Below are 15860 nucleotides of genomic sequence, written 5' to 3' on the forward strand. Positions count from 1 at the left end.
AAAGGCAGATAACAAAGGGGAAGCAAACAGGCAGGCTGAGTGAGAAGTGGGGACTGGCTCAGGGACTGCAAGGTGGCAGTCACAGAGGCTGTGGGCTGTTAATTTTGTACTTGAAAATGTTTCAAGTCTGGTTCTGCTAGTTCTATCTATAGGGTATGGGGCCAAAATCTTGCTGTAGAATGCCCCTAAAATTAGAACATCTACAAGTCTGCCAGAGAGGTACCACAAGTACAAAATAAAACTAGGAAAGGAGAGAACCTGATACATGTACAAGACTGTGTGTACACACACGCACACACACAAAACTGTTAAGATGTGGACCTGTAAAACACTAGTTCTCCATTTTAATGATACCCAAGAAATCACCTAGAAGCCTTGAAACATTCTGGGGATAGCATCCTGCCCTACCCATATCCAGTAATCCTGGGGGTTACCAAGAACCTGAGGTGTGTCCCAGAAAAGACACTATTAAAAGCACTTCAGGAGATTCTAGAATATAGCAAAATTTTTAAAATCACTATTCCATGAGCTGAAGAGATAGCTCAGTAATTAAGGCTACTACTGGATGTTCTTCCAGAGGACCCACATTCAATTCCCAGCACCCACATGGCAGCTCACAACTGTCTGTAACAGGGGAGCCCTTCTAGCCTCCACAGGCACCAGGCACGCCCATGACACACAGACATACATACAGGTAAAATACCCATATATGTAAACTAAATAAGTAAAAATTTAAACAACATTATTATGACCCGATGACTTGGGCCACAATGCTCTGAAGGCTGGCACACTGTACATAGACGATCCAAGACCATTTGAAGTCTGGGACAACTGGGAAAGGGCACCCACCACGGAGTTGTGTCCTTTCGTCCTTTCAGTGGAGTCCTAGAGGCCTAGAGTCTGGGAGAGTAATAAACCTGTAGCAGGTTCACCTAGGACATCAAAACAAGCCACTCTGTCTCCTTTTAAGGAGGAGCAGGCAGTGTACAAAGCATGTCATGTCAAGGACAATCTTGTACCCTGCCCTGCACAGGCTTCTGGAAGTGGGGCTCTGCTTCTGAGCATCTGTCATCCCCACAGAGGGTCTTATGTAAGCTAGGGGCTCTATGGCTTATTTCTTTTGATAAATGAAATAGCTGTAATTGAACAGGTCTCTTTGGTAAATGGAATACTCTAGCCATCTGGGTAACTCCTGAATGGCAAAGGCTCAACTCCCTGTGAGTGAATAAATTAAATGGCACATTACAGTAATTCCAGTGCATGCAATCCTTTTTCTTTTAAAAGAGAACACAAGTCAGGGAGAGGGCTCAGTGGGTAACTTCTTGCTATGCAAGTGTGAGGACCCGAGTTCAAATGCTCAGAACTCACGTTAAAAAGTGGTGCATAACTGCACACATCTGCAATCTCAACATTCCTACAAGGAGATGGGAGGCAGAGACAGAAGAATCCCTGGAAGCTCACAGGCCAGCTAGCTTAATGGACATCCAGTAAACACTAAAGAGATCCTGCCTCAAAGTGCAGGGCAAGGACAAATACCCAAGGTTGTCTGTCCTCTGACCGCCACTGGGTACCTGTCTCATACAAACATACATACAAAGACAACACACAAGCTTTCCATTTTTCTTTAATGAAGAGACTATGGCCTCTTTAATGAAGAAGCTCTATGGTTTTTTGGTCTGGTCTGGTCTGGGTTTTTGTTGTTATTGTTTTTCCAGACAGGGTTTCTCTATATAGCTCTGGCTGTCCTGGAACTCACTCTGTAGATCAGGCTGGCCTCAAACTCACAAGATCCACCTGTCTCTGCCTCCCAAGTGCTGGGATTAAAGAGTCTGTCAACCACAGCCTGAGAAGACTATAGATTTTACTTTAGATATCATTGCTTTTACAGACAGGATCTCACAATGTAACCTTGGCTGCCCTATACTGTAAAATGATCCTCCTGCCTCTGCATCCTCAGGACCAAGATTATAGGACAGGCATGCCTGCATGCACCTCCATACTTAGCTAAGACTACAGATTCATTTTGCTCTGCAGCAAAATGGGGGAAGGGAGCCAGTGGGTCTTGCCTCTCCTCACAATGCTATGGCTTTCTGGATTCAAAGCTCAACAAACTGCTAGCTCTAGAACAGTAGTGTATTCTGGAAAACATTCTCTCAAGCTTAGATTCCTCCTGCTCCCATTAAGACTGTCCTGGTGCCATAAAAGCTCCTAGCCATACTAGATCTGCCCCTGGTGGCTCAGATGCCTGACCTAGAACCCTGTTCCAAGCCAGCCTGGGCACTCCCTGGACTCTGACCAGTCATCCTGACTGCCATCAAAGACATACTGTTGCTGACTAACAGATACAGAGCAGGCTGCTTGGGCCTTGGTTTCAAGACCCAGCCCACAGGAACAATAAAAGGCTTGCGGCTGATGAAAGCCAGGGATGGGCAGCTGAGGGTGCATGGCAGGTTAATATCTAACCCTCCTGGGCCTTTACCAAATATCAGGTGCCTGGAGGATGCCAGTGTCCATATCACAGGCTGGAGAACACCGCCATGGCTGCTTTAGAAGAGGCAGACAGTGGAGCCTTGGGAAGAGTATCTTGCGACTAAATGAGTGGGTGTTGCCAAGAAAATCTGAGAGAGCCGCCTGCTCAAAGCCGACCTGTTTATATTCTCATTATGCGCCGGAGAGAGCAGTGAGCATTTTCAGGCAGCTGGAAATGCAAATCCACCTCAGAACCAGTGATCTCCACTGGTTCCAACCAACCCATAGTTAGATGGCTTCATTCTCTCTGGAGTGTTCTCTGGCTTGCTGGCATACCCAGCTGGGAGAGATAGAAAGGGCTTGCAGAGGGCTCCCTGTAAGGGTAAAAGGTACCCAGACAGGAGAGATCAGAATTTTTTTTTTAAAGTGTCTATCAAGGAGCTGTTGGTAAAACGGAAAGCACACAGAAGAAAATGTTCCTTCCTCCCGTCCACGGAGAGGAATTTGGGCCTCTTCAAAGAGACAAGATCAGTGGGAAAGGGTTAGGTTTCCTGGCAGACACAGAGCAAGAAGCAGGAGGAACCTTGAACATGCTGTTTCAAGCCCCAGTGCCTTTGCATATGCTGTTCCAGCCACCTTGAAAGCTGATCTCCCGCTTGCCCTCCGAGTACAAAGTCTCTCCCTGGTATTTTCCATTCATCCAGGAGTTTTCTTCCAGGTCCTACATGTTAGGTCTTCCCACTGAGTATCTATATCAGGTTTAGTTATGTATCTCCACCCACACTTTCTGAGCATCAGAAACCTATCCCAGTGATGTACACACCCTGATTCAGGGGCCTCAAATACAACCAGTTGCCAGGGTGACCAAATATAGCAAAATCCAGAAAATTAGAAACATATACAGGACAGATGTCTCAGCTTCTGCAACAAATACATGGTAATAGATGAAATCTGAAAGAGGAGAGAGGGCTAGCCAACTGCTTCATAGAGACAGTCAACAAAGCACAATTGGACCCTGCTAAAAAACTGAGGAAAGTCTTGACATTAGCTAAATACATGATACCTAAAAGCAACTGTTACATTATATTGAGATGTTTTCAAAGACTTGTGTATACTTTTTAAAGTATAGCACTTCTTCCAGAGATACCTAATGAAGTACATGTTTGAAACAGCATACCTGAAATTTAAGCTAGAGTCGCTAGGGAAGGCCATAGCTGCCGGTATAAATGAGTCACGGTGGCTGGGTCAATACTGAATTCTCATGATCCATATTTAGAGTCCATTATACAGTTCTGGGGTGACAGCCCAGTCAGTAAGACACTTACTTTAAAAGCATGAGGACCTAAACTCAATTTCCAACACACACTTGTAATATCCTGGTGCTGGAAAAGCAAATAGGTAGATCCTTGGGGCTCCCTGACCAGCCAGATTAACAGAATCCAGGCCAAGAAGAGACTCTGTCTAAACTAAAATAAACTAAAATGTACGGCCTGAGAGCTGGCTCACTAGGTAAAGGTACTTGCTATGTAAGCTGGAGGCCCAGAACTCACCCAAAGGTAGAAAAACAGAATGGAGTCTCAGCCCTCCACACACTTGCTGTGTCAGATGCATTCACACATATCACACACACACACACACACACACACACACACCCAGGAAATATTAAAACAACAACAACAACAACAAAACAGTGGATAGCACCTGAGGAATAGCACTCTAAATTATCCTCTGGTCTCCACATGCAGATGCACACACACACACACACACACACACACACGCACCAGCATGAACACGGGCAGAATGTAGCCAAGACTGTCTCACCACTCACTGCTCACCCAAAGCCCCCAGCAGCTGCTAATGCAGCTCATGCTGTTGACAGCGGAGTCAAACACCCACAACTCGTCTTTAGCGAGGAGAGGCTGCCAAGGAAGCCTGCAGACTGTGTTCTCTGAGGGAAGGGATAAGACGAGCTCACTGAGGAGTAGGTGTGAGGGTCAAAGAGCCCAACACAATGGGAAAGCACAGTGGTGGCAAAGACAGGCACTGGGGCTAAGGCTAAGCGGTCCAAAAAGAGATCCTGGTGACTAACATTTAATTCTACCATTAACTGGGAGAAAGTGAAGGTGGGAGGTGAGGGTACTGGCTCAGGAGCAGGACACCTGCCCAGCATTCATGAGGACCTGGTTCAATCACCAGTACCAAAAAAGGAAGACCACAAGCATTGCTGTCACTCCCACTAGACTGAAGATATAGACCGAACAAACAAAAAAAAGCAGCAGAATGCCTGACGCCAGAGCAGAAGGGATCACTGATGTCTTTACGTGCTGTTGGGACGCTGGGAAACAACTTGGCATAATATTCTGAGGTCCAGCCCACCCCCATAGTTATGCGTCCTAAAAGAGACACTTGCACAATGCCAACCTGGGGACCAAGTCAAGGAGGTTTGACAAAATGGGTTTTTTTTCCCCAAATAGCTCTAAACTGAAAACATCCCGAATGTCTCCAAAGGATAAACGGATCCATTACAGTTATGCAACAGAGTAACTGTAGAGCAGTTAGCACTCCGGGTACCTCATCATAATGGATGGGTCTCTGCACACAAAGCTAAAAGAAAAACAACCTCAGCTCACAGCACAAGAAACTCACAATGTACTGCTTAGGCAAAGTCCTTAAACAGAAAGAGGGGATTAAGGCAAGCTTCAGGAAGTACCTGGTAAAGCATTTCAGAGCCATGTCTGCACTGAGGATTGGTTTGTGCTTGAGCTGGATAGTAGGGGTACAAGGATCCTCTGAATTGTTCTGACTTAAATTCTTCCTGTTCTAAAACATCTGACGAGGCATGGTGGCCCACATCTAAAACTTCAAAGGCAGAGGCTAGGAGGTTTGATATGAGTTTGAGATCAGCATGGGTTACAGAGTGAGCGCTAGGTCAACCTGGACTAGAGTGAGGTCCTGTCTCAACAAAAATTCTTTTGTAATTATATTTCATTTTTTAATACGCTGGACAGAAGACTTGCCAATACTGGGCAACTCTGACAAAAAGATAACGGGAGAAAGGAAACTGGCTCATCACCTCCCACCACTGCCAGACTAAGACAGGGTTAGAAGATACTGAGCCCAGAGCAAGTCCCAAGGGAGACACCAGAGTCCCATCAACCAGGAGGTATGGGCAAGGAAAGTAAGAGCCTGTTGCCAAGCGTGAAGATCTGAGTTTGAGTCCCGGGACCCACATGGTAGAAAGTAAGCACAACTCCTGCACGTTGTCTTCTGCCTGCCAAACACGCACCATAGCATGTGCATAGCCTCTCATCCCCAAATACTCATTAATTAATGAATAAGTTAAAATAAGAACAAGAGATAAGGGCTGAGGGCCTCCACAGTTCCAAAGACAGTGGCACTACTGGATGAGGAGGTCTGAGGTAATGCAGACCAAACCCCATAAAATTCTCAGATTTGGATATGCAGTATGCAGCCCACAACTAGGAGGGTCGCTGCTAAATGACACAAGCCTTACACTGAAGGGCAAATGCTGTAGGAATCTGCTTAACAAGATGAGAGCAGTCAACATCAAAGGGACAAAAAGTAGAATGGTGGGCACCAGGAATTGGGATTATGTACCTGGAAGTGAAGAAGGGTGAGCTGCCCTTTTAATACTATGCAAAGTTGTTTTCGAGCATTCCAACAAGGATGCCGGTAAGTGATCCATCTGGACCCAGTCTGGGTTTCCTAGACCCCTGTTCTATTGCTTCCTCCAGAACGGGTACACAAGCAGCCAAGATGGCAAAGGATGGGGTGGGGAGTAGGGAGTGGGGAGTACTGTGTCATAGGGGAGATGAAAAATGTGGCTAGAGTTTCCATTTAAGAAGAGAAAAATGTTTCTAGAGGCAGATGGTATACTAGCCATATACTTAAAATTGTTACAATGGCAAGCTCTGTGTTACCTTGTAAGTTTGAAAAGCTCTACGTTAGAGTAGGTGCAGATGAAACAGGCACTGAATCGGCATTATCAGACCACTCAAAAGCTAAGGTCGTGACATGGAGGACACCACTCAGATGAGGGTCTAGAAGAGCATCACAAAGCTCAGGGATGTCCCCTCTGCAGGTACTTGTGGATGTATACTCAGAGAGGCCAGCAAGATGGAAGACTCCAATCCTAGGACCAAGCTCCGCTTTCTGTGGCAAGCAATCACTGAGTGGTACCATGGTAGGACAGAACCCTGAGGAGTCTTCCAGTTCTTAACTATAAGAAGAAAAAGCTATGCACACTAACTAGGTAGGACTAGGGGAAAGAGCCAGCAAAAACCACTCAGAACCCAAACTCCAGAGACAGAGAGACAGTGTGGTGAAGCAAAGCCAGGGGACTTTATTGTCCTCTCTGGGAGTTCCCAGGAACACGAGGAGAGGGCTGCTCATGCACCTGAGCTGGGGGAAGCAATGGAAAGGGAGTCCAGAAACCCAGACTGGATCCGGATGGACCACATTTACCAGGCACGTGGCCTGTGGCCATCTGCTCTCTGGAAACCCCCTGGAAGGAGAAGGTAATACCTTGCCAGGAAAGACCATTAAAGAAATGACACAAATTCTGTGAGCCTGGAAGGCAAGGTGCTTAACAGGCACCAGAGCAGATGCTCTGTGTATCAACCTCCAACCCCCAGAGACGGAGGAGCCAGCGGCAGGTATTACTCACTTGCCACACACAGAGAGGCAGGGCAGATTTAAGTCAGTCAGAAGCAGAACACAGAGGGTGAGAAGCTCAGGAAGCTTGTACAGTTGGGAAATATTTTGCTAAGAAAAGAACAGGCCCAACAATGAAGAATACTTGCCTAGCCATGTATAGGGCCATGGGTTCAGCTCCCAGGTTACAAAACAAATCAAAACAAAACCTTCCATGCTTATACAAAGAAACGGAGTGTGACCCAACAGTTGCTATGCAGCAGGATGGTGAGATGAAAAGCGGTGTTCTTGATGACAGTTTTAACGTTGTCCTACTAGACACTTCTTTATGAAGACTGCTTTTGACCCAGGTGTTGAAGACTGGTATTCAAGTCAGAAGAACTGGCTGATCATGGCACACGCCTTTAATCCCAGCACTCCAGAGGCAGAGACAGGTGGATCTCTGTGGGATTGAGGCCAGCCTGTCCTACAAAGTGAATTCCACGACAGCCAGGGCTACACAGAGACACCCTGTCTTGAAAAACAAATTAACAAACCAAAAACCAAAACCAACAAAAAGAAAAAGAAACAAACCACACTCAGTCTACCAAAGATGGGAACTCAGGCTCTGGAAGTCCCAAATGGCCTTCAAAAGCAGAAATCTTCATAAGACTCTGGGGTCTCCATGCACCTGTGAATCCCTGGGACAGGCTCAGAGCCACTCACCCATCCCATGCCCAGATGAGGTGCCAGACCATTCTCAGATCATTTTCTCCACAGTCTGTGCCTGAAGCTGGACCTTGCTAGCTGTGTGGCTTCAGACAAGTTTCCTAACTTGCCAGCTAAGCCTGACTCTCCTATAAAACTCTTGGGAAAACGGTCCTTGTGAGCTTCATAGAATTCCTGAGCACAGATCCAGGGTCTCATGCACTTCAAAGGTCCCTCACAAGGCACACAGTCAGAATTTACAGCTTTCCATACCTGGCCCCAAGGAGTCCAAAGGGTGAGTGAGCTCCCTCCTCCCCACTCTTATCCTCTATGCCTTTGCACCTGCTGCCCAGATACCTTCTAGCAAAACACAATAGCCGTGCTACTATGTATCCTCTGGGACAGCCCCAGTTACTATGGGCATCAAAGCTTGTCCAACTCTACCGCAGTTCAGCGGCCCCTCCTTTGTACTGCTTCCAATGCAGTTGTATGTCTTACATTGACTATGAACTCAAGAAAGACACTCACCCTACACACACACACACACACACACACTCCACCCCACCCCCAACACACTGTAATAGGCCTTTGTTAACTACAGAAGATTTGCCCTGCATACGCAAAAACACTTTGAAAAACAATTTTTGTAAATAGACATGAAAATCCAGTGGCCAGGTGAGATGAGGCAGTTAGCTGGAGAGGAACCACAGAGGCTGAAGATAGAAGATTAGGGACACTAGAGTAGAGGGGCACAGGCAAGGCTCCAGCTCACAGCCAACAGACCAGCTCTGGCTCGGGCTTTCACGGGCGTTAAGGACTGTGATGTCTTCTCTTTCCTAGTCTCATTTCTGTTGCCTGGATCTGAGCTCAAGGTTCCTGGGATTATCTTGGGACTAACTGTTGTTATCCTTGAGTTTTACAGGAGAGAGCTGAGGCTTAGCCGACAGATTAAGAAACAAAAAAAAAAAAAAAAAAACAGCTGAGGAGAGAAAGGATTTATTTTAATTCACAATTCTGAGTTATAGGAACTGGAAGCTACTAGTGCCACCCACAGTGGAGCAAAGAGAATGAATCTGTGTACACCTACTACTCAAGCTGACTTCTCTGCTTACACAATTCAAGATGGGAACTCAGAGGAATGTGGTGCTAGCCACACTGAGGCTCCTCTTCCTGTATCCATGAACATAGCCAAGACCATCCCCTACAGTCAGGCCCCGAAGATGACCTGATCCAGACAAACCTTCACCAGAGCAGGTCCCAGGTTGTTCTACATTGTGTCAAGTTGACACTTAAAACTAACCACCCTGTTCCCACTGATGTTCTCTGATGCAAGGAACTCAAGAGAACCCGCCAACAGGAGGAAGAGTAGGGGGTAGTGAGGGCTCCAAGCTTGCTTCTCACCCAACTAGGGAGCTGAGAGGATCAAACACACTGTGGTACATACCTAGAGTGTGACAGGTGGAGACCCATAGCTTCAATGTAAGGCCAGGGTCAACAGGGCTTCTCCAATTGGCCCCTTTCAGTTCATCACCCAAAATACACATTTCCATATGAACACCAAGATTAAAGGTACGGACAGAGACACGGTACAATGTCACCGGAGCTTCCAACCTCTCACAAAATCTGAGAAGCTGTTTTAACATCTTTGGCCCCTTTATACTTTCTAGCTATGAGATGAAAGAGGGAGTAGGTAGCCGGGCGGTGGTGGCGCACGCCTTTAATCCCAGCACTTGGGAGGCAGAGGCAGGCGGATTTCTGAGTTTGAGCCCAGCCTGGTCTACAGAGTGAGTTCCAGGACAGCCAGGACTACACAGAGAAACCTTGTCTCAAAAAAACCAAAAAACCAAAAAACCAAAAAAAAAAAAAAAAAAAAACAAAGAGGGAGTAGGGCCTACCTACACGCCAACCTGAGAAAACACACCGATGAATCAGTAGGTGACCCCCGCAGTAGAAAGCTGGGGTGGGATAGGGATGTATATGATGGACAGACAGTGCAGACCCCTGAAGAGGGTTTTTCCTCTGGGTAGAGCAGAGTAGCTGAAGGGGACGTCTGTAGCCAGCCAGCCAGCCTAGGAGGTCCAGCGGTAAGAAGGACACATACTGGAGGAGGAGGAAGATCTCTGTGGTTACCAGGGTAGAAGTTTTCTAAGTTCTCACACAAGAAGGTAAGGGAAAAGCTCATGGCCTTCTACTATTTCAAAACCAGGGACAGGATTCAATGTAATTATACACATGGGAAGTACTGAGCGAGTTAATGTTTGTTCAGAGCTTGTACCTCTGGAGGGTGTTACTGGTCCTGGAAGAGACCAGGGGAAACCCCACTCACCAACCACACCCTTGCCTTCCTCATGCTGACCAGGTTGGCACCAGCTTCAGGCAGTCTCTGCCACATCCCACCAAAGAAGGATGCCTACCACTCACCTCACTCACTCCCAGCTCAGCTTACCTTTTATAATAAGGACACGCTTTACAGAAACAACACAATCTCATGACCCATGGGGACAGACACCAAGAGTCCCACTGACGGTCTGGCGAGGGGCGGGGCAAGTGCTGCAGGGCTGTCACTAGCCAATATCTATTTATATGAAAAGACCTGGACCAGGCAAGGCAGCTGAGGCAGCCAGACCTTGGGGGTTTCCTTTTTGCTCCCTCATTCTTCCCATAGTGCAGGGTGGGGGAGGCCTGTCATCCACACATGCTCCATCCTGGCACCTTGTCCTTCCCCTACATGCTCACCTGATTCCACCTATGAACTGTCCCAGGGCCCTCTGCCCCTTCTCCCAGGGATGCCCTCCTCACGCTTCACCTGGAGTACTGCCACAGTGTAGCTGGCATCAAATCCCTCCACCAGCCCAGCCTCCACTCCACTATCACAGAATCAGGCTCTCTGAAACACAGGGCAATACCCAGGTCAAAGACTGCACCACAGTCGCCACATACAGGCACACGCTCACAGGCATACCTATCCTGGATTTAATGTGTAGTACAGTTGCCTTTGGCTGTCACCAGGGCCAGAGTGTACTAGAGAACGTGAAGGGACCAAAGTGATCAGAATCATCTGCAGTAGAGGACTGTGAACAGCCAGGAACTTGGTTCCACAAAATGCTGAATCCAGAATGCTAGGCATGAACTCTGCAGATTTTTGTCTTTAATTTTTAACTTTATTACTTTATGTGTATAGGTGTTTGCTTGCCATGTATGTCTGTGGACCAACTGTGTGCCAGGTGAGTGTTGTGGGTCCTCTGGAACCACAGTTATAGACAGTTGTGAGCTGCCAAGTAGATTCTGGGACTTGAACTTGGGTCCTCTGGAAGAACAGCCAGTGTTCTTAATTGCCAAAGCCTCTCCAGCCCCAAGAGCACTGCAAATATTTGAGGCAGAAAATAACAACTAACGCACACACACACACACACACTTCCTCAGATAAACTGAAAACATTTAAGACATGCCTGCAGTCCTAGCACCAGAGATGGCTGGACTGAGGCAGGACCATCGCTGGGAGCTATAAACTGGGCAACACAGTAAAACCATCTTAAATTTATTTATATATATATATATATATATATATATATATATATATGTATGTGCATGCATACACACTGAATGAAAAACCTTCTTCGTTTTGCACTGTCAGAAACACCTCCCCCCCTTTCTGCATAGGTAAGGAGGGGGAAGCAGGACTTAAGGCAGCATCCTACAACCTAGCCTTCTGTGTGCCTTCCTAGAGCAGCCCATTCCAGCCCTCCAGGGAGTGACCAAAGGGCAGTCACTCTATGGCCCCTGGCCTCAGTCACTCTACATACATTGGATGCAGATGTGCTTTTTCGATTCCTAAATAAGGCATATGACCTTTATGCTGTACCTCGTATGCTCTACCAGTCCTAAGAACCTGTGGGGAGGCTTCTTTTCCCTTCCAAAGTGAAGCTTTTTTAAAAAGCATTTCCCATACAGCATCCAGCTTCCAATCCCACTAACCAAGAGCCAATCAATGGGAAGCCTGCCTGGTGCGGCTCACTTTTGTTTTTCTAAAGTCCATATTACAATTGTTTAATACTTCTCCACATTCCACAGAGAAGGATGAGACATTTATAAAATTGACTTTCTAGCAATCCTCCAATGCCTCGCTGTTTACTGAAGCATTCTAATTTGTTTTAAATCATTTCATCTCCCCATTTTAAAAAAGGGGAAGCCAATGCTCAGAGTCCAAATGGCCCAAGGTGGCAGCCGGGCTATAAAGTAACACTGAAATTCTCTGCGTTTGCACAGTACCCTAGTGAGTCGATGCCAAGTTTCAGATACAGTGTGGGCAACTGTGCCAAATGCTACACTGGCCAACCAGCCTTCCCCTGCAAGGCATGGCGGGAGTGCTAACTGGCAAGCCACTGGTCCCAACAGCTTTGCACACAGGGCTGCTGAAAGACCACAGGCAACAGAGGCGGGGCTGAGCGAAGGGGGCTGAGCGAAGGGGACCAAGCAAGAGCCATGCCAGGGATTTAGTCAACAGAGAGCTAATATGAGTCAACAGTGGGTGCTGCTGCCAAGCGCACGAACCAGTGGGATCTGCAGACGCATTCACAGAAGTAAAGTGCCTGCCTCCCGCAGACCACACCACACCTGAAGGCTGAGCATGGCTGGACTAACAGGAGGGAGGTGCCCTTCTTGAGAGGGCTGGGTTTCTGAAGAGAAACGGCTCAGGGTGGCACTGTTGGTTACCTGGAAGCTGGGCTTGTACACCAATCCCACTTTGGACTGTATACTATAGGCGAGACCTTCTTGTTTATTTTTTATTCAGTGTTGAGAAAGCCCTGACTCTCTACATGAAGGACCCAGAACATCCAGGCAGGCTAGCAGATTCAACCAACTAGACCACCCAACTCCAAGTCTGTTGGGAGAAGACTCACTAGGAAAACGACAGTGGCATCTTCTTTTATTAATTATGACAACTGGACTGTGGCTTTGCCAAGTAACAGTGGATTTAACCCACTCCCATTTCAAGCCTCAAAAAGTTCAGGAAGTCTTTCTTACACGACACCCACCTCACACCCTACACCCCCAACCTGCCCATCTCAACCTTCTGAAACATCCCACCAGGGAGGGTTTCTCCTACTAGCATCACTTAGAATACAAAGCATCTTTCCAAATGTGTATTCCAGGAGCCTCCGGGCCACATTTCCCTGACCTTTGTGTTTACAGAAAGTACCTCAGCACACTGGAGTCACCCCATAAATGATGAGTAAGGGCTACAAGGTGCCACAGCCTGGTCATACTTGAGTGTGTTACTGTGTTTGAGGCCATTTTGGAACACAAGTGTCTGTCCTGAGAGGGGCTAATAAAAAGGTTTATGACAACACATTACCACTTTTGTGTGCTGAGCAAAGGACTTCCTGAAGCTACCAGAGGGTTTTAATTACAAAGGAGTCATAGTTAGTCTGGCTAGGTCCCTGGGTTTTTATGAAAGTGATCCAATATAGAAGGAAGCTTAGGGGTACGAGGTCAAAGGTAAATCCTGTGTGACAAGCAGCCAGGCAAGGCCATAGCCCAGAAAGCAGTAAAACTCCAGAGACAGAACAAGTACATGTGGGGTCAAATGTCTAGAAGGAGACACGGAAAAGGAATCCAGTAAAGTGGGTCTGAGGAACAGCACAAACATCACAAATTCACAAGGGAGCCACCGCCTGGCGATAAACCGAGTAACTGGGAGAATTAATTACAGGGACTAGCACTCCGATCTGGGAAGATTAGAGGAGGAGATTTACTGATGCAATTCCAATATCTAATAAATCTTTAAATCAATGAGCCATGTTCACTGGCAATTTTTCTTCATCTTCCCTCCCTGAGAGCTCACACAACAAAGCCAGCATTTATTTGCTTTTTATTTGTCTATGGACATGGTGCATAGTCATATGTCTGTATGTATAAATAAAACTCGAGGTTCATTAAATCACACATTAAAAAAAAAAGCATCAAAAAGATCTGACATCGAAGGAAACCCGAGATGGAGGACTTCTTCTGTGCCCTTTTATAAAAAGGAAAGAAGCCTTTTAGGATGCCACTGTTTCCCCTCCCCCATACCCCCACCGGCTGCAGTCAGTCAGCTTCCCAACCTGTTCATTTGTGTACCTGTTTGGATCTCTTTAGCACACAGGCACTTTACTCCGTTTGCAATTTTTCATCTCAGAAACACCACTTAAGCCTGTCGCACAAACCTGACAGTAGCAATACATTTTATAAGCCAATTATCCCTGGGGAACAGACAAGAAAACTACCAGGCAAGGAGCACCGATAAAGTTCCCAAGGATATTATTCCTTTGCCAGATGCAAACTGCGCCACATCCTCACTCAACCCAAGCTGCCCACTCACCTAGCCTCTGCTCCCCGCTCTCAGGCTGCCTCTCTGCATGAGCTGGAGAGCCTCATTCTTGGGGAGCGGTGACATATATGCTTTTTAAAAGACAACAGCTTTGGGCTAGGGAATGTTGGCACCTTTTCTATGAAAAGGCCTCGCGAGGATATTTCTGTGACAAAATGCTCTCCTATAGAGCACAGGAACCACAAAAATGAAACCATCATAAATTGAAACTGTCTCCATATAAAACCCACACGAAGCAGCCTTAGAGCCCAAACTAGCAAGGCTGATTTTTCCCATCTGAAACCCTTACAGGTTAAGGGCTCTCTCCTTAAGTCCAAAGAATTCCCTGCCACCCAGTTACAGATTGTCCGGAGGCCTAAACGCTCTGGACAATCTGTAACTCATCTAAAGCTCAATTACTGCAGTGTCTTCAGTCAAGCCCAAAGATTCCCGAAGGCTCCGTCTGCCGCAGCGCAGTGGGCGCCCGTTAGTGCATCGTTTGATCGGGATCTGACTGGCCCTTTCGGCCAGAAAGGTTCTTTTGGCGGCTGGACTCCCTGTCGGAGACACTGGCGCTGGCCTAGCTTGCCACTGGAACTGGGCCCGGGTGCAACCACCTGTAGGTGTGTGGCCGGGACTCAGGCCCTGGTGCTGCCACCCCGGGATGCCCTGTGCGTCCCACGCACACTGCCGGGTGTGGGAACGAGTGGGTAGGCCAGTCCAGAGGGGCCGGAGCCAACTCCCAGCACGCCAAGGCTTCTGTCCGTTCAAAGCTGACCTGGCCTGAGTTGGCTCCCAAGTCGCTCCACTCCCAGCAAGGTTGTGAGCCAGGGAGCACTTTAGGATAGGCTTCCTATGGGGGGTCATCCATAGGGAATCGGCAGAAGGCAGAGCGGTAAAATTGTTCCCTAAGCCTCTTCCCAAACTTAGGGCACCTGCTGAGCAGCAGGCAAGGATTTCTTCTCCACCAAGGCCTGACAGCCAAAGCGGGATACCCCCGGAACAGCCCTGCGTCGCTTGAAAAATTCTACTCAATCCAGCATCGGAAGGCCAACATTGGCAGGGAATGCCGGCCACCTGCGCCAAGGGGAGGGGACGTGGGGACGTATGTATGGGGTAGCATGGGGTAGGAGTGAGGCACAAAAAACCTAGGTGGTCGCCAAAGAAGGGGGCCGCAACCCTGCGGTGCAAGGTGCCAAAGACTGGGCCCCAGAGTATAACCGGGCTGGTGGTCCAGGAGGGTTCACGGCTAGGGAAGACTGGCAGGAGATGGGGGAGGGGTCCCCCAAAAGCAGCCCGGGAAGCGTCCCAGAGGGAAAGAACCACTGGGGCAGGGGGCTCTGCCCCAAGAAGCGCAGGCTGCCAGTGCCCCGCACGCGCCGCGTCACTCACCGGCAGGTCCACGCTCACTTCGGTTCCGTCGAGCAGGAAGACACGGCAGTAAAGGGTGGCCTTGGCAGCTCCTGAGGCGGAGATGTGCACAGCCGCGCCGCCCGTGAGCAGGGGCCCGCCGCCGGCCGGGAACACGCTGCCCCCGGGCGCGGCGGGCAGCACTGAGGAGCTGGCGACGGCGGCCGGGCCCCCTCGCGGCCCCCCGTCGCGCTCGTCCCCCAGCCCGGCGGCCCCGCGCCCCGCCGCGCCCCGCGCGTAGCGCTGCATGGAGCGGCGGCCAAAGGTCCGG

General features: G+C 48.3%; 1 protein-coding gene across 2 annotated transcripts in view; it reads right to left on the bottom strand.

Annotated features, from left to right (window-relative positions):
• Positions 1-15854, bottom strand: part of Epb41l4b (erythrocyte membrane protein band 4.1 like 4B) — a 149994-nt gene extending 134140 nt beyond the window's left edge. For both annotated transcript variants that reach the window (XM_028779919.1, XM_028779920.1), the window contains exon 1: positions 15572-15854. In XM_028779919.1, the coding sequence (XP_028635752.1) occupies positions 15572-15838 (267 nt within the window). In that variant the 5' untranslated portion in view covers positions 15839-15854. The remainder of the gene's footprint in view (positions 1-15571) is intronic.
• Positions 15855-15860: the final 6 nt, after the last annotated feature.

This window comes from Grammomys surdaster, unplaced genomic scaffold (assembly GCF_004785775.1).
Source record: "Grammomys surdaster isolate TR1022 unplaced genomic scaffold, NIH_TR_1.0 363, whole genome shotgun sequence".
NCBI lineage: Eukaryota > Metazoa > Chordata > Mammalia > Rodentia > Muridae > Grammomys > Grammomys surdaster.